This window comes from Syngnathus typhle, unplaced genomic scaffold, assembly GCF_033458585.1.
Source record: "Syngnathus typhle isolate RoL2023-S1 ecotype Sweden unplaced genomic scaffold, RoL_Styp_1.0 HiC_scaffold_421, whole genome shotgun sequence".
NCBI classification, from domain to species: Eukaryota; Metazoa; Chordata; class Actinopteri; order Syngnathiformes; family Syngnathidae; genus Syngnathus; species Syngnathus typhle.
In genome coordinates this window covers 12,518-28,988 of record NW_026872323.1, presented here as the reverse complement: position 1 = coordinate 28,988, position 16,471 = coordinate 12,518, and the positions used below count along the sequence as shown (strand labels likewise).

The 16,471-nt window shown below is 42.6% G+C and overlaps 1 protein-coding gene across 1 annotated transcript; it reads right to left on the bottom strand.

Moving 5' to 3' along the window:
- Nucleotides 1-12,466: 12,466 nt before the first annotated feature.
- On the bottom strand, nt 12,467-13,840 carry LOC133149661 (lamin-A-like; the record flags this gene model as incomplete). Its single annotated transcript, XM_061271909.1, has 2 exons — nt 12,947-13,840; nt 12,467-12,587 (listed from the first exon to the last, which is right to left on the bottom strand). Coding segments are annotated over exons 1-2 (339 nt in total), but the record flags the coding sequence as incomplete, so codon positions are not given.
- Nucleotides 13,841-16,471: the final 2,631 nt, after the last annotated feature.

Below are 16,471 nucleotides of genomic sequence, written 5' to 3'. Positions count from 1 at the left end.
TATCTTCCACCAGTCCACTGTGTGTTTTAAACACTTTTGTCATGCGCACTCGATACTCATCAAAGGTTTCATTATCATTTTGCTTTGTTCTGCCTATTTCTGTATAATTTGCTCTGATTTCCTTTGACCAATCCATTTCTAGCGGGCTTTTCTGCCTAGTGGCTCTGTCCGTCATCCCATAAGGAGGAGGTGATTCCTCAATTTTGTGTGTGTCCTGCATTTGCGGATACAACTTCGCAATGATCTTTAGTTTTGAATTTGTAGCATGTGTTTTCTCTTCTTGCTCTTGTACTGCTTCTAGTTCTCCCTCAAATTCATATTTTTTAACCCATTTATCAAAATCTTTTTTTAATCGGTTGGGATCCTGCCTTTCAACTATTTTCCAATCTTTGCATTTTAGTTCATGTCGGGGTAGGGACTTTCGCTTATTATTTAAGTTTCCCATGGTTTATTTTTCTAAATTTTGGAGTTGGTAGTTTGAATGGCACCTACAGTGTCCTAAAACCAACTTTATTCACAGGACAGTGGTTAAAAATTCAATGTGTGGTAAGTCTCCTTTCACCTCCCCCAAAAGGAGCCACCGTTTACAATCCTGTGTGTTTATATATAGGAGCGCTCAAATGAGATCACTCTCAGTCAAACCGTACACAAGCATACCACGCGCGTTTTCTTTTTAAGAACAGAGGAGTCTGCCCCTCCTGCTGCGGAATTTAACTAACATAAAACGTTAGGGGGCTCCACATCCGCCCCTGCAGAATTTAACTGTTTCTAGTTGTACTTGATAGGGTCTAGAATTCTCAAGGTTTTTTTGTTTTGTTTTTTTAATAACAGAGGAGTCCGCCCCTCCTGCTGCAGAATTTAACTAGCTTGAAAGCTAGGGGGCTCCACATCCGCCCCTGCGGAATTTAACTGTTTCTATTTAGTAGAATTAATATTCATACTCACGGTCTGCTGATTCTCTTCCTCGGAAGATCTCGTCAACCCTCCCGGTGTCCAGCCGGACTGATCGAGACAGTCCCGTCAAAGGGCTTTTGTTTTACCTCGGCCGAGGATTGTCACCTGCGTCGAAGAGCCCGCTGGAACCGTTCAAGGCGTGTCGAGATCCCGGACGAGCCCCCAATTTCTGTCAGGTTTATTTCAATGACTGAATAATTATTAAGAGAAGAGCAACAGCAAACAAACCAGAAGTGAGACAGAATATTAAGTCTTTTCTCGCGAGGAGAACGATAGAGAGAGGAAACTCGGTTACAATCTCCATCAATTCTGAGTTCTCCCTCCACGTGCTCCTCTATTTAATGTTTTGGTTGCCCTGGTTACAGAGGCGTTGCTACACTAAAGGGAGGGGAGATTGTGTCTGTAGCAACGCTGATTAGCTAAGGAATGTAGTGTGGTGTGAATTAGCACTTCATTGTCGGCCCGTGACCCCCGCAGAGTTTGTCCATCTGTTCTTCTCCATTTGTTGGCAGAGTCGTCCGCGAGCGAGATCGATAACTTCAATTGCCGCTTTCCTGTGGAACAATGCAACTAAACCTTGGCTAGACTTTATCTACTTAGTAAATTAACACGCAATAACAATTAGTAACTTGTCCTAAACACTAAAACAAATGTTAAGTAAATGTAAGGTAACTGGTATGCAGAAGAGAAAACCTTTGACCTCAAGTAAAAACATAGCAAGGGAAGTTTTACGACATTGTGTAGGATGCAACAAACTAAGTTATTTATTACTGGTTATATACATTCCAACCTAATCCTACGATCAAGATAGTTAGGAAACCCTGACTTTAATGGTCGCTTGGAGGTTCATCTGGGGTGCAGGACAGCAATGAGGCATGTTGTCTAACAAAGTGGTCTTTGTTAGAAAGGAACTGTCCTTCCGTGGTACATCATAAAAACAGCAAGGCCAAACAGCAAGCATATAATGCAGTAATATTTCGGTAAGGCATTGATTAGAGAACGCATGATAACATATATATACATTTTTCTAACAATCCCGTTGCACAGACCTGATTGAACATCAACGTTCCGTGTGATCATAACACGAGCACCCAAGGCAACTTTGATTGAGTCCGGGAGCTCATTCTTAGCGCCTTGCACAGGGGAAGCTTGCCTTGCCATTCTGCCAGTTCCTTTGTCTTTCTTGCAGTCATCCGCGTCAATCTGCACAATGTCCTTATGAAACAGTTCCAGCAACGCAGAGTTATGGCCATCCACCTGTTTATTGGTGGCAAAAACATGCAGAATATGCTTTGGACACATTTCTGGGGAAGTGTACCTCGTGGCAAGGAGAGCTCTGTCCATTTCCGACAGTTCATCTGACTTTTCTTTGACGCGGAGTCGGTTCAGCAGTTCGGCAAAGGCGACATCGTCTTTCTGCCTCATGATGGCGGTGAGCGTGATCTTTTTGAAGTCGTCACGCCAGTGGTCCAGCCGCGTAGGATCGTACACGCACAGAGGTTTGGACTGTCTCACGGGAGGGAGCTGAAAGAAATCTCCAACAGCAAGAACAGACATGCCACCGAAAGGTAAATTAATTCCTTTGATTTGTTTCAACCTGGCATTCACGTAGGCAAAGAGGTCTTTCGACACCATGGAAATCTCATCGATGATGAGTATTTCGGCGATGGACAGCTCGGCTCTGACTTCGTCCAGTTTATTGCCCAGCCCGTGGTACGGGGGTTTGAGACTTCTCGGCAGTTTGAGTAGACAATGCAACGTTGCCCCGGAAATGTTGAACGCCGCCGTGCCAGTGAAAGCTGCGAGAACAACCGTTTGCTTGGAAATGTCGGCCTCCTCAGCCAGTCGTGGTAGTCTCTGCAGTATTTTGGTAGCCTCAGCGTGGATACACTTGATGAGATGAGATTTGCCGGTCCCGGCGCCACCGTTGATGTGGTAGAAGAACTGCTCAATGGGCTTTGAGCTACACACACGTTTTATGCACCAATCTCTGACCTTGTAGAAGACGGACGCTTGCTTTTGGTTCAGGTTACGATACATGTCGCGTAACACTGCGGGATCGATGGCTGCAGCCTCTGTCACGATGGACATTTGCGTTGTTTTGGACCTGACGTTATAGTCCGGGACATTTTCCTCCACGTTGTCGTTCGGTTCATCTCTCGCGTTCATTTCCTCAACGCATTCGAGTCTTTGCAACTCACTCTCGGGAGCCAGGTGGCACCATTCGTTTATGACGAGCCCACTCTCCTCCACCTCTTGGATGGCGTTGTCAATGTCTCGACTGTATTTCTCATACCTTTCTCTGTTCCTTCTGACAATTTGGCACACGCGCTCCACAGAGTCGTTATACGGTAACTGTACACAGGCGTTATCATGAAACAACTGATAGGAAGGACAGCGTTCAGATTTTAATTGGCAATCAGCACGATGAGGCAGGTACAGCTTGAGCAAGGAGCAGTAATATTCCTACGGATTCTTTTGTTCAGAGTATTTGCAGTATTTGATGACCGCATGTTTTTTTGTTCTTTTCTGGACAAAGCCCATGTCGTTCAGCAGAGACAAAACATTCTTACCTTTGGCTTGTTTGCCATAAACAATTCTGCACATTGATGCAAAATCAGCCAAGCACATGACTTCAAATTCCTCTGTTTGAGGTCTGGATTTGTATTTTTCCGGTAGGCCAGTCATCCACACTTCATGAGATTCCTGCGTTTTGCCCTCAAGGAGTGAGAGAGAACTCATTTTCAGCGCATTGTCACTCGTTTGTACAAATACCACCACCATGCGGGAGGACTGTTTCATATGCAAGCCGCACGCACGTGCGACGCATTCCTGAGCACTCACTTCTCTTTTCTTGGAGTACGCTTGCATAATTTGCTTCATTTCATCGCTCTCGTTGACATTTGCGCAGCGGGAGTTTTCAATGACCGATTTCAGGTATTGGCTCAGACCGTGTTCAGCCTTGCTGATGTAGCTGCAGATGTATGCGATGCAAGAGTAGGCATTCAGGATGTATTGGATGTCCAGGTTTCCATCCCAGGCAAGAAGCAAATGGCGGTTGTAGTTGTTGACCCAGCAGTCTTTCGGTTCTCGCTTAAGCACGACAGAACTCGACGAGGCCGTCATGCGCAAACAGTTCATGTACTCGTCACCGGTGAGCTTACATTTAGCCAGTAGCTGAGGCAAAGTCAGGGATGCCGTTTCAGGCTCATTCAGCAGATTTAGCACGAGAACAAGCTTGGCATTCGACGCCAACCGATCGTCATTGCGTTGATCTCGATTGTCGTCGTCGACGGGCGCAGGTCTGACGATTATTGTTTCATCGCACGGTTGTTTGGGGAATCCAAAGCGGCAATTTGCACCTTGGTGTTTGACGCACGATTTGGAGTGACTTTTGCTGTGCATCTGAACCTCTGTGACCTTTTTGTACAATTCCGGTTCCTTCTGCGGGTCCGGCAGCTCGGCCGAGATGTAGCGAGACACAAAATGACAGATGGCTCCATCCGTGGCTTCCTCAAATACAGGGGCACCTCGAACCCATATGAGGCAATGAATGTGAGGACTTCCTCTGTGTTGAAACTCCAGTCGGTAAAAGTAGTCGACGACCTCACCAATCGGTTGCGCCGGAGAGAGGATCAAATCTCTGAACAGAGCTTCCACACGCTTGTCAAACATGCGCATCGTCGTCACAGGATTGCTGCGTAGGATCTCACACTTGGTAGCCCAGTCAAGTTGGGCGAAATTCACTACTTCACCTTGTTGCGCTTTGATGGCGGTGATGACCTCTTCCCAACGCATTTCGGCAGCAGAAAATGTGCAAAAGAACGTGGGTGTGCCCAGCTGCCGGATCATAGCAAAAAGATCTTTGGTGGTTTTCTCCCAATAGGCCGGCGTACCTCTCAGCGGTGTCATGAATCGGACAGCATCTTTGCTGCGCACCAGTTTCTCAACTTCACGTTTGTCCTGAAGCATGGCATTGTTTATCCTTCGACCATCCCTGGTAAAAGGCTTACCTTTGCGCAGCTGTATTGTCATGCTCGACGTTGCCTGGTAAATTTCAGTCACAAACTGGGCAAAGAACAAGTAGTTGGTATCTCGAGCAAAGCGTTCATCCACGCAACACAGACGGGTTTTGAAATATTTGCTTGGTGTGAGTTTTATTGCTCTCTCTTCATCGAGGGTGTTCTGACCAGTGGGAAACTGCACCGGAAAAGCCATGGCCTCAAGCTTGGGAGTCTTGAAAAAACTTACTGGGTTGTTTCTTTCTGCAGGAGCAACACAATAAATGCCCTCTGTAAAACTCATAATTTCCTCTGCCACATCATTGGGTTGGAGACACGATTCAAGTATCACTCCACCATTTGGTTGATCACCGTCTTCCGAATTTCCTTGTTGCTGTTTGTTACCACTGTTGTCATGTTGAGAGTCACTGTTCATCCCACACAGAGCATCACTTTCAAATCTGTACATCTCCTCCAGAGCTTCCTCATTGTACTCACTGTCGCTCATTTGCGCTTCATCGGAGCTGCTCTCATCGTCAGTGAGGGTTGGGTCGCAAAGGTCCGCATCGTCGCGAATGGTTATGTCTCTGTACTGTGGATGGACTTGTTTCAGTTTCATCAGAGCGCTCATTAGCTTAGACCAAGTGACAGTTTGAAAAAACTGATGGCCTTTGTAGCAAAGCCGTCTCTTCAGTTTCACTCTCAACATCTGTGACTTACTTCTTAGTCTGGGCAAGACATTGACCGTCTCTTGTACTTCCGATGGCACGCACACCACATTTCCACGAATGGCTCGTTGTTGACCTTTGGGAAGAGGTACAATTTTGGCAAATGATATGTATTTGGAAATGAGGTGTCTCTCCAGTATGTTCAATCCACACAGTTCCTTTGGAATATCAGAGAGTGTGAGATTGTTCGCAACAGCAAGTGCAGGCATTTTACCATCTTTGAGGTGACTATAGCAAGTGTGACATATCCACTCCAGTTTTCTTTCAGCTGGTACGCTGCACGAGGCCTGACATTCATCATCACAGATATGGACAAATTGTCCCGTGAGACAACTTGCAACAACATGTCTGTTTTTCTTATAAAATCTACGTTGACAAGCGCGTACTTGGTTCGGAAACAATGCTCTGTGGCAAACAGTGCAGACAAATGTGGGGCCATTCTTAATTTGGGCTTTGAATACCTCAACAGCTTTCATGAGCACACAGTCATTTCGCTCCCTACATAGTCGGTTTATGACTTAGTATTTTTTCAAAAGCGTACTTACTCTGCGCATTGTTTTGGTCTTCAGTGAATCAGATTTTTTTGCCATTATGCGCCTCATGATTTCCTGATGTTTTAATCGGAATTCAGGGTTGTTTAAATAACGGCGTGTCATGTAAGAGCGCTGCCTGTTTCGAAACCCAACGTCGTCACGGTAACGTTCTGTGATGTAAGCGCGTCGTCTCATCGTAAAACACTCATCTGTCCTATAACGACGTGAGAAACGGGAAAGGTTTTTCTTCTTAAACTCATGATCCGTCTGACAACGTTGTGTAAAATAGGACTTTTGTTTGGCACAAAAACGCTTGTCCTGTTGATAACGGGTTCTAATATAACCCAATTTCCTTTGTCTTACCTCTGCAATTTGACTGTACTGTTCCCTCTCTTTAGAGTTTTTCATGATTCTCTTTAGTTCCTGTTTTTTACGTCTCACTTCCAATTTTTCTTTTAACTTTTCTTGTGCTTTTATTTGTCGTAGGAACTTTTCTCTACGAGATTTTGGAATTTTTGTCACATTTGCCAGCTGTTTACCTGTAGTGAAAACCACTCCACTGTCGTTATCGGTAAATTCTTGGTGGTGACGTTCACCTGAACACCGTCTAGTGTCGCTCGTCTCAACACATGAGACAATCTCAGCAACAGGTCTGCTTGCGGCAACACTGATTTGCGTCATCCACTGCTTCTGTGTCAGCGTTTTCTCTCGTGTGTCTGTCTGTGCATTAAAACTGAGAGATGAATAGAATTCAAGTCGACGTTGCAATGTGATCAACTGCAATTTTCAAAACCGCAAAGGCTGCAATTTGAAAAAGAAAATGTGCGTATATTTATTTATTGAATGACTACCATTTCAGTCAAACTGTTTTCTAAGTTGTATTTGAGGTAGTGCCCTTTTTTGTATTGAAGTTAATGTATCGCTTGTGTTTGGTAAATATGTAGAAAGAGAACCTTAAAAAAAATGGCAGATTAAGTCAAAAACAACAATGACATATGTATCGTTGGCTGTTTTTGCTTCGTTTCAGTTTACTTTGGGGTTGAAGAAGGATGACGTGCACCTGCATCAACAACCTCCACCCGAAGACCACGACGAGTTGGCCACCTGAAAGTCAATTTGGTCTGAGATATTTATTTGTTATTGTTACGACATTGTCTTGAAGTCTGTTCCATGTTCTTGTCAATAAATGTCTGACAGTAAAGCCCATAAGTGGCCTTACGATATTTCAGTTTTGCAAATATATATATATATATATACGATGTCTTTGAATCTCAGAAAAAGAGATTTCTGTAGTTCAATCTAATAAGTGAAATTCTCAAAAGACACCTGCCAAAGTGTTATAAATCAAGCAGTTTAATTCACAAGTAAGCAAATAGTTTTATTCATGTTTTAAAAATACATTCCGTTTAAAAAATAAATATAATTATCATGCCTTCAAGTATAAAAACAATAATATGTAATAAATATCTTCTTTAAATAATTCATACGACTGTTTGCAATAAATAAGGTCTTAGATTCACAATGGCTTTTTTGAATGAGCAATAAATAGGTTATCTACAGAATAAAAAATTTAAAAAACTCAGTGCAAAAACAAATACATCATCAATCCGTCAGTGGGTTACGACACGTCAGTGCAGATCCAACAACTTAATTCACTTCATGTTTTGCCCAACATTTCCGACGGGCTTCAGTGGCGGACGTGACTACCGCAATAAACTAAACATGGCGAAGACCTTGGCATGTTTTCCCCTTCGCCGTTCTTTGCGCCTCAGCGCCCTCTCGCCGTCAACAATGAAGATGTAGAGCTTCCGCAGGATGTTGTGCGCCGTCATCTTTCTGTGGAAAGCATCGGGGTGGTACAGTGACCTCAATAGGCTCTCCTCCTCATTGCTACTCAGGCCTGTGACCGCTTCTGGTTTTTTCATCTGCCGGACAAGAGTAAGCAACACAATGTCAAAATAGGTATTATAGTAACAGCAAAATTCATTTCCTATCCTTAAATTGTCACACTGGCCAACCTTTTGTTTGATATTGTAGAGCAGGAGTTCAGAGTAGTGTTTGGCCTCAGACAGAATTTTACTGCCGGGATATTCCTTCTCCACGTGCTTGAGAAGAATTATGTAAGTGGACAGACCTTGGGCCAGCCTGTGCAGGCAAGCCTCCTGGAAAAAAGAATATTTAGGTCAGTTAAAAAACAAATATCTATTCAACCTACGCATAAAAGTCAAGCCGATGCTAGCAAACAATTATGGAAAAAGTCAGTGTCTGTATTTTCTCCCACCTCTGGTGGTTTTCCATTTCTGGTTCTTACCTTGCTAAAGTTGGAGCTGGGGCAGTTTGCTGGAAACTGAGGTGCTTTGTAGTGCTCCAGTAAATGAAAGTTGACATTGTTTTGGAATTCATCATCAAACTGATATTGAAATTAGTCACAAGTCAGATATGTTTTACAGCCAGGAGAAGACAATGAAGATGCTTTCTGAATTTCCACTTACAGCTTTCTGGTGTTCTTTAGCGGTACCCAGAACCGAGTCCCAAACATGAGCAGAGGTCAGCAGGTCAGAGGGCGCCGTTTCCTCCTCTCTTGAGGTGTCGCTTGATGGCAAGACGGTGGTCGCTTCTGTCAACGGAGCGCCATTGGCTCGCAGTACTAGAAAAGCCACCAAGCCCACCGCGAGAATTTGCGTGTCTAATGCGGAAGCAGAAGAAAATCATGAATGAATGGCAAAAGAGGAAGAAAATTCAGGAAACATTCATCACTGACTTACACATGTTGGGCATGTTGCGTCGAGATTACTCTTGCCTTGACCGCCTGCTCTCGTGGAACATGTCTTGACTTCTCATTGCACAGCCGTTATATATTCTACTGACCGCAGGGATTTCCGAATACCTTACGGTTTCAATTATATACTGATGAAACCGGTATTACACTCTTTTTTTTTTGGTGCATACAGCAGAATGTAATTACACAGAATGAAAAAAGACGAATTCAATCATTTTTAAAGAACAACAACTTTATTTCAATTATTTCAATTAGATTTCACAACAGGTCGGAGCAGATTTTATTTAAAAAAAGCCCATTTAATTGTATTGTTATACAATATTTTTATAATGTGACCATGTCAAAAGTCAAAGTCTGCTTTATTGTCAATCCCTTCATATGTCAAGACACACAAGAAACCGAAATTCCATTTCCTCTATCCCACGGTGGAAGTGGAATTTCCATCATCATCTTCCAAACGTGCGCCAGTGGCTTTGCTCATCCTTATTTCCTGGAAGAAAAACGGACGTCAAAATAGAAATATTGCTTCTTATCGCTTGAAAGATGTGTCACCTCTCCGTTGGCGTTGATCAAGGTAAAGTGGACCTGGCCTACGGGTCCCCAGTTGGACTGTGTCTCCCAGACTAGATCAGAGGGAGGATTGTGGTTTCGGCCAGCGTCAGCCGCCCAGATCTGATGCATGTAAAGGTCATTGAAATATTGAGCACCTTCTATCTGAGATCTTCCAGATAAGATTGATTACCGTGACACTCTCGTGGGCCTTCAGGATGAATTCTGCGGCAAACTTGAATACGATGGGAGCAGAAGATCCAATCTGGAGCTTCACCTGCCAGTCCCCCAAATTCTGATCCTAATAGTTGAAATTGATCTCAACAGGTTAGTCGTTACTGGAAAATGTGCAAATTTCGTAAGATGTTCCCCTGTGACACATCCACTGACCTCATCAACTGTATTGCGGAGTCTGACATATTTGAGTCCACCTCATCCAGAGTGACCTGCTGCTCATCCACAGTGACCTGCTGCTCATCCACAGTGACCTGCTGGGCGATTTTAGGACGAGGCACATTGCATCCGCCCGAGCTCAAACCCTCGCTGTCCTTCGGACGTTTCCTCTTTTTGCTGGCCGTCATGGTTTGGCGTACCCTGGGGACAAACGTGGAGACATTAATTGCTATGAGAGCAAACGTTGTGGTATGTTCTAAAGCTGTAAAAAGACCTCTCCTCCTTGTTCTGGGTCCGCTCCCTCTCTGTAGACAGAGCCTCCTCCAGATCTTTCACTTTTTGGCCGGCTTCCAACTCCACCATGCGAGACTCGTGCTGGCTTTGGACCATGCGCAAGTCCTACGTGAGACGTGAAAATGACTCAGCTTTATTTTCATTAATTAAATAAGCGATAGTGATGGTAATTACCGACCGCGGAATGCAGCTTATTTTCAAACTCCAGCTCATCTTTAAGGATTTGAATGTGATGCGACTTCCTGAGCAAAAACAGTATTAAACCCTCGACGCAGTCAAATGCGCTATTTATATTGATGTGCGACTATGGGATGGTTAACTGAAAGTCCAATTGAGCTGCAATTAGTCACGAGGAGGATTTTCCTTGGGGTGTGGCCCCAGCAGCAAAGCAATTGTGTCAGCACTAATATCCACTATCCATTTTGTTGTTGGCATATTTTTGATAAAATGGCCGGGCGGGCCTCACCTTGCTTCCAGCTCGTCAAAATCAATCTTCAGCTTGGACAACTTCACCTGCAGACTTTCACGCTCTGTGGCCTCTGAGTCCAGAGCCGCACGGGCTTTCGCCAGATTGGATTCTTTCTTCGTGTCCCTGTGATGACAGATATACACATAAACTGAGAATATGGAAAATTTCGGGCAGTCGGAGAAATCAGCGTGAACAAACAAATACATACAGCCGAGTTAAAAAAACACTAGAACAATCACCATGACAATTGCGAACACACAGAAAGAAAATAAATAACTGGAACATCACTCAAACACCGGTGATCCCATCGTGAGTCCCACATATGGGATGGTTAACTGTAAGTCCAATTGAGCTGCAATTAGTCACGAGGAGGATTTTCCTCGGGGTGTGGCCCCAGCAGCAAAGCAATTATGTCAGCACTAATATCCACTATCCATTTTGTTGTTGGCATATTTTTGATAAAATGGCCGGGCGGGCCTCACCTTGCTTCCAGCTCGTCAAAATCAATCTTCAGCTTGGACAACTTCACCTGCAGACGTTCACGCTCTGTGGCCTCTGAGTCCAGAGCCGCACGGGCTTTCGCCAGATCGGATTCTTTCTTCTTGTCCCTGAGATGACAGATATACACATAAACTGAGAATATGGAAAATTTCGGGCAGTCGGAGAAATCAGCGTGAACAAACAAATACATACAGCCGAGTTAAAAAAACACCAGAACAATCACCATGACAATTGCGAACACACAGAAAGAAAATAATTAACTGGAACATCACTCAAACACCGTTTTTTTTTTTTTTTTTTTCGGTGTGGCGCCGTAAGTGGCTGCCTCCCAGCAGTGTTCTCTCTTTTCCTCTTTATTTCTTTCTTTTCTCCTTTTTCTTTCTGTCTTTTTGTCCATTCGGCGATGCTGGTGCCTTCTACCGCACCTCGGTATCTCTTCGGATCGGATATTTTGTATTATTTTTTTTTCTTCCTGGGACCGGGATCATCGGTCGAGACCGGCGTAACTCTACGGCGGCTTCCTGCTTATCCGGGCAGTGATGACCGGGTCCCTCGCCTTGGCCTTGCAGCCGCAACCCCTGTGGGGAGTCCGCTCCCTCGTGCTCGTTGGAACCAACGACTTTTGCCATGCTAGCCCCGTGGTGACCATCTGCACGTGCACCCGACTGGGTGCCCAGGACGCTGCTCACACGTTTGCCTGCTTTGTGATGTTTTTCACCGATTCACGACCACGGTCCATTGGGCGCCGTTGAACTGGACTGCCCCTACACCTGTCTATGGACCCCGTGGAGGCTATTTAGTGTGTTTGGGGGTGTTCTCTTGTATTGAGGGGTGCTGGTTGGCCACAGTTACTTTTTTTCCTTTGTCTTTTATCTTTGTTTTGCTTTGATGGCTTTTATCTTGAGCACTTTCTGGCTTTCTTTGTGGCGCCGTTGTGTGGCAGCCTTATGAGAGCCTGTTATGTTGCGCTCATGCCATTTGTGCGTCTTTTGTATACCCACTCTGTGGTATGAATACTGCTGGGGCCTGAATTTCCCCACCCCTGGGGATCAATAAATATTCAATCAATCAATCAATCAATCCCATCGTGAGTCACACATATGGGATGGTTAACTGAAAGTCCAATTGAGCTGCAATTAGTCACGAGGAGGATTTTCCTTGGGGTGTGGCCCCAGCAGCAAAGCAATTATGTCAGCACTAATATCCACTATCCATTTTGTTGTTGGCATATTTTTGATAAAATGGCCGGGCGGGCCTCACCGTGCTTCCAGCTCGTCAAAATCAATCTTCAGCTTGGACAACTCCACCTGCAGACGTTCACGCTCTGTGGCCTCTGAGACCAGAGCCGCACGGGCTTTCGCCAGATTGGATTCTTTCTTCGTGTCCCTGAGATGACAGATATACACATAAACTGGGAATATGGAAAATTTCGGGCAGTCGGAGAAATCAGCGTGAACAAACAAATACATACAGCCGAGTTAAAAAAACACCAGAACAATCACCATGACAACTGCGAACACACAGAAAGAAAATAAATAACTGGAACATCACTCAAACACCGGTGATCCCATCGAGAGTCCCACATATGGGATGGTTAACTGAAAGTCCAATTGAGCTGCAATTAGTCACGAGGAGGATTTTCCTTGGGGTGTGGCCCCAGCAGCAAAGCAATTATGTCAGCACTAATATCCACTATCCATTTTGTTGTTGGCATATTTTTGATAAAATGGCCGGGCGGGCCTCACCTTGCTTCCAGCTCGTCAAAATCAATCCTCAGCTTGGACAACTCCACCTGCAGACGTTCACGCTCTGTGGCCTCTAAGACCAGAGCCGCACGGGCTTTCGCCAGCTCCGTCTCGTAAATGGCCCTCAGCTCATTGTATGCATCTTGAGGAGTGTTTTCTGGGGTTGCCATTTTTCGAATTTGCTTCTGTTGATCCAGAAAAGACTCTGTCAGTATCATGCCATTACACCAAATGCAACATGCACTTATCAAAGAAACGTCATAGAGGTTTCTTCAAAGTCAAAGTTTCCTTTGTAACTAGAATTTTGCAATTTCTGGAGAAATTGCGTGTGAAGGCGAAATGTATGAATAACTTCTTCGGGGAATGCTGCCGAACGATGTGGAAACGTGTTGAATTACTTGAGAAATGTAGAATATTTGGAGAATTTGTGGTGAATTTCAAAATAAAAGATGTGAAGTTTTTGGTAAGTTGTGGAATAGGTAAAAAAAAATGTGGGATAGGTAGAAAAATGATGAACAGTTGAAAGTTGGAATGGGTTGAATCGGTTGAAAAATGTAGAAATGAGAAGGGGAAAAGGAAATATTGGAGAATTGGGTGTGAATTTCAAAATAAAAGACGTGAAGTTTTTAGTAAGTTGTGGAATAGGTAGAAAAATGATGAACAGTTGAAAGTTGGAATGGGTTGAATCGGTTGAAAAATGTAGAAATGAGAAGGGAAAAAGCAATTGGGTGTGAATTTCAAAATAAAAGATGTGAAGTTTTTGGTAAGTGGGAAGTTGTGGAATAGGTAGAAAAATGATGAACAGTGTAAAGTTGGAATGGGTTGAATCGGTTGAAAAATGTAGAAATGAGAAGAGAAAAAGGAATTGGGTGTGAATTTCAAAATAAAATATGTGAAGTTTTTGGTAAGTGGGAAGTTGTGGAATAGGTAGAAAAATAATGAACAGTTGAAAGTTGGAATGGGTTGAATCGGTTGAAAAATGTAGAAATGAGAAGGGAAAAAGGAATTGGGTGTGAATTTCAAAATAAAAGATGTGAAATTTTTGGTAAGTGGGAAATTGTGGAATAGGTAGAAAAATGATGAACAGTTGAAAGTTGGAATGGGTGGAATCGGTTGAAAAATGTAGAAATGAGAAGGGAAAAAGGAATTGGGAATGAATTTGAAAATAAAAGATGTGAAGTATTTGGTAAGTTGTGGAATAGGTAGAAAAATGATGAACAGTTGAAAGTTGGAATGGGTTGAATCGGTTGAAAAATGTAGAAATTAGAGTAGAAAAAGGAAACTTTAGAGAATTTGGGTTGAATTTCAAAATAAAAGATGTGAAGTTTTAGGTTGAATTTCAAAATAAAAGATGTGACGTTTTTGGTAAGTGGGAAGTTGTGGAATAGGTAGGCAAAAGATGAATAGTTGAAAGTTGGAACGAGTTGAATCGGTGGAAAAATGTATAAGTTAGAAGTGAAAAACGAAATTTTATGAAATTTTGCAAAATTTTATGCAAATTTTAAAAGTGAAAACGTGAAAATTTTGAATTTGGCAAGTTTGGGAATGTCCCCAATGTGATTTGAATGTGTTGAATTATGTGAATATCAAACTGGAACAATGTAAATGTGAAATGTTGAATCTGCCATTAAGAATGAATGGGGCAAAAATCGCCATAAATTTGTGAATTATGCGAAAACGGAAAATTTTTGGAACGAGAAAAATGTGAGCACCCATGCCATGAATTTTTGGAATAAGTGAAAAGTGGAATGGAGTGAATCGGTTGAAGTATGTGGAACTAGTTAAGCGCCAAAGAAAGCTAACGGAAAGCTAGCGCAAAATGTTGTAGAATAACAATAGTGTGAAGGCCTTCACCTTCACACTAATAATAATAAAGGACAGGAATAACAATAGTGTGAAGGTCTTCACCTTCACACTAATAAAGGACAGGAATAACAATAGTGTGAAGGTCTTCACCTTCACACTAATAAAGTACAGGAATAACAATAGTGTGAAGGTCTTCACCTTCACACTAACTAGAATTTGCAATTCCTGAAGGAATTGCGTGTGAAGGTGAAGAAGTTGAATAAATATTTAAGGAATGCTGCAGAATGATGTTGAAACGAGTTGAATCGGTTGAAAAATGTAGAAATGAGAAGGGAAAAAGGAACTGGGTGTGAATTTCAAAATAAAAGATGTGAAATTTTTGGTAAGTTGTGGAATAGGTAGAAAAATGATGAACAGTTGAAAGTTGGAATGGGTTGAATCGGTTGAAAAATGTAGAAATGAGAAGGGAAAAAGGAATTGGGAGTGAATTTCAAAATAAAAGATGTGAAGTATTTGGTAAGTTGTGGAATAGGTAGAAAAATGATGAACAGTTGAAAGTTGGAATGGGTTGAATCGGTTGAAAAATGTTGAAATAAGAGTAGAAAAACAAAATTTTAGAGAATTTTGGTTGAATTCCAAAATAAAAGATGTGAGGTTTTTGGTAAGTGGGAAGTTGTGGAATAGGTAGGCAAAAGATAAAGAGTTGAAAGTTGGAATGGGTTGAATCGGTTGAAAAATGTAGAAATGAGAACGGAAAAAGGAATTGGGTCTGAATTTCAAAATAAAAGATGTGAAATTTTTGGTAAGTTGGAAATTGTGGAATAGGTAGAAAAATGATGAACAGTTGAAAGTTGGAATGGGTTGAATCGGTTGAAAAATGTAGAAATTAGAGTAGAAAAATGGAATTTGAGAGAATTTGGGTTGAATTTCAAAATAAAAGATGTGACGTTTTCGGTAAGTGGGAAGTTGTGGAATAGGTAGGCAAAAGATGAACAGTTGAAAGTTGGAACAAGTTGAATCGGTGGAAAAATGTAGAAATTAGAAGTGTTATGAATATTATATGTACAAATTTAAAGTAACCAGTTTGATATCATATTGTTTGCTCATTTGTAGTATGTTAATTGAGTAAAATAAGAGCTCTCTCAAAGCTAAACTACATCCACTAACCTTCCCAAATGGAATCTGAAACATATGAAAATAGAAGGCCACAAACTAATGCACAAACGCATTACATAAAAGAGATAGTCAGTGTTAACAAATCAATAAAACAAACACATCAGTGTCCTTTGTTGTTCGAAAAGTGAACATGTAACATTTATTTATCACCATTCATTCATGCATTCAATAAATTGCAAACATTCAATTGTTTTGAACAATTCATTCATTCATTCATTCATGCATTCATTCACACATTCAATCTTTGTCACGTCACCCTGCACACGGGTGACAGTAATGGGCATCCCATCTTGTGGGATATGGGGGGGCTGGCTGAAGGTTTTTTGCCAGATATCAAGTTTGATGACTGTCACTTCCCCCGAATCCGACACAACCTCCACCACCTCTTCCCCATAGAGTATACCAACGACGGTAATGATGAGGCTGGAGTTGGAGGCCTGTTGAATAAAATAAAAATGTAATTAATTTTTATGAATGGAAAACAACGTTTACCAAAGGCTAATCATGCCTCCAAATAAAGCAAGTGGGAGCAGTAAAGCCATC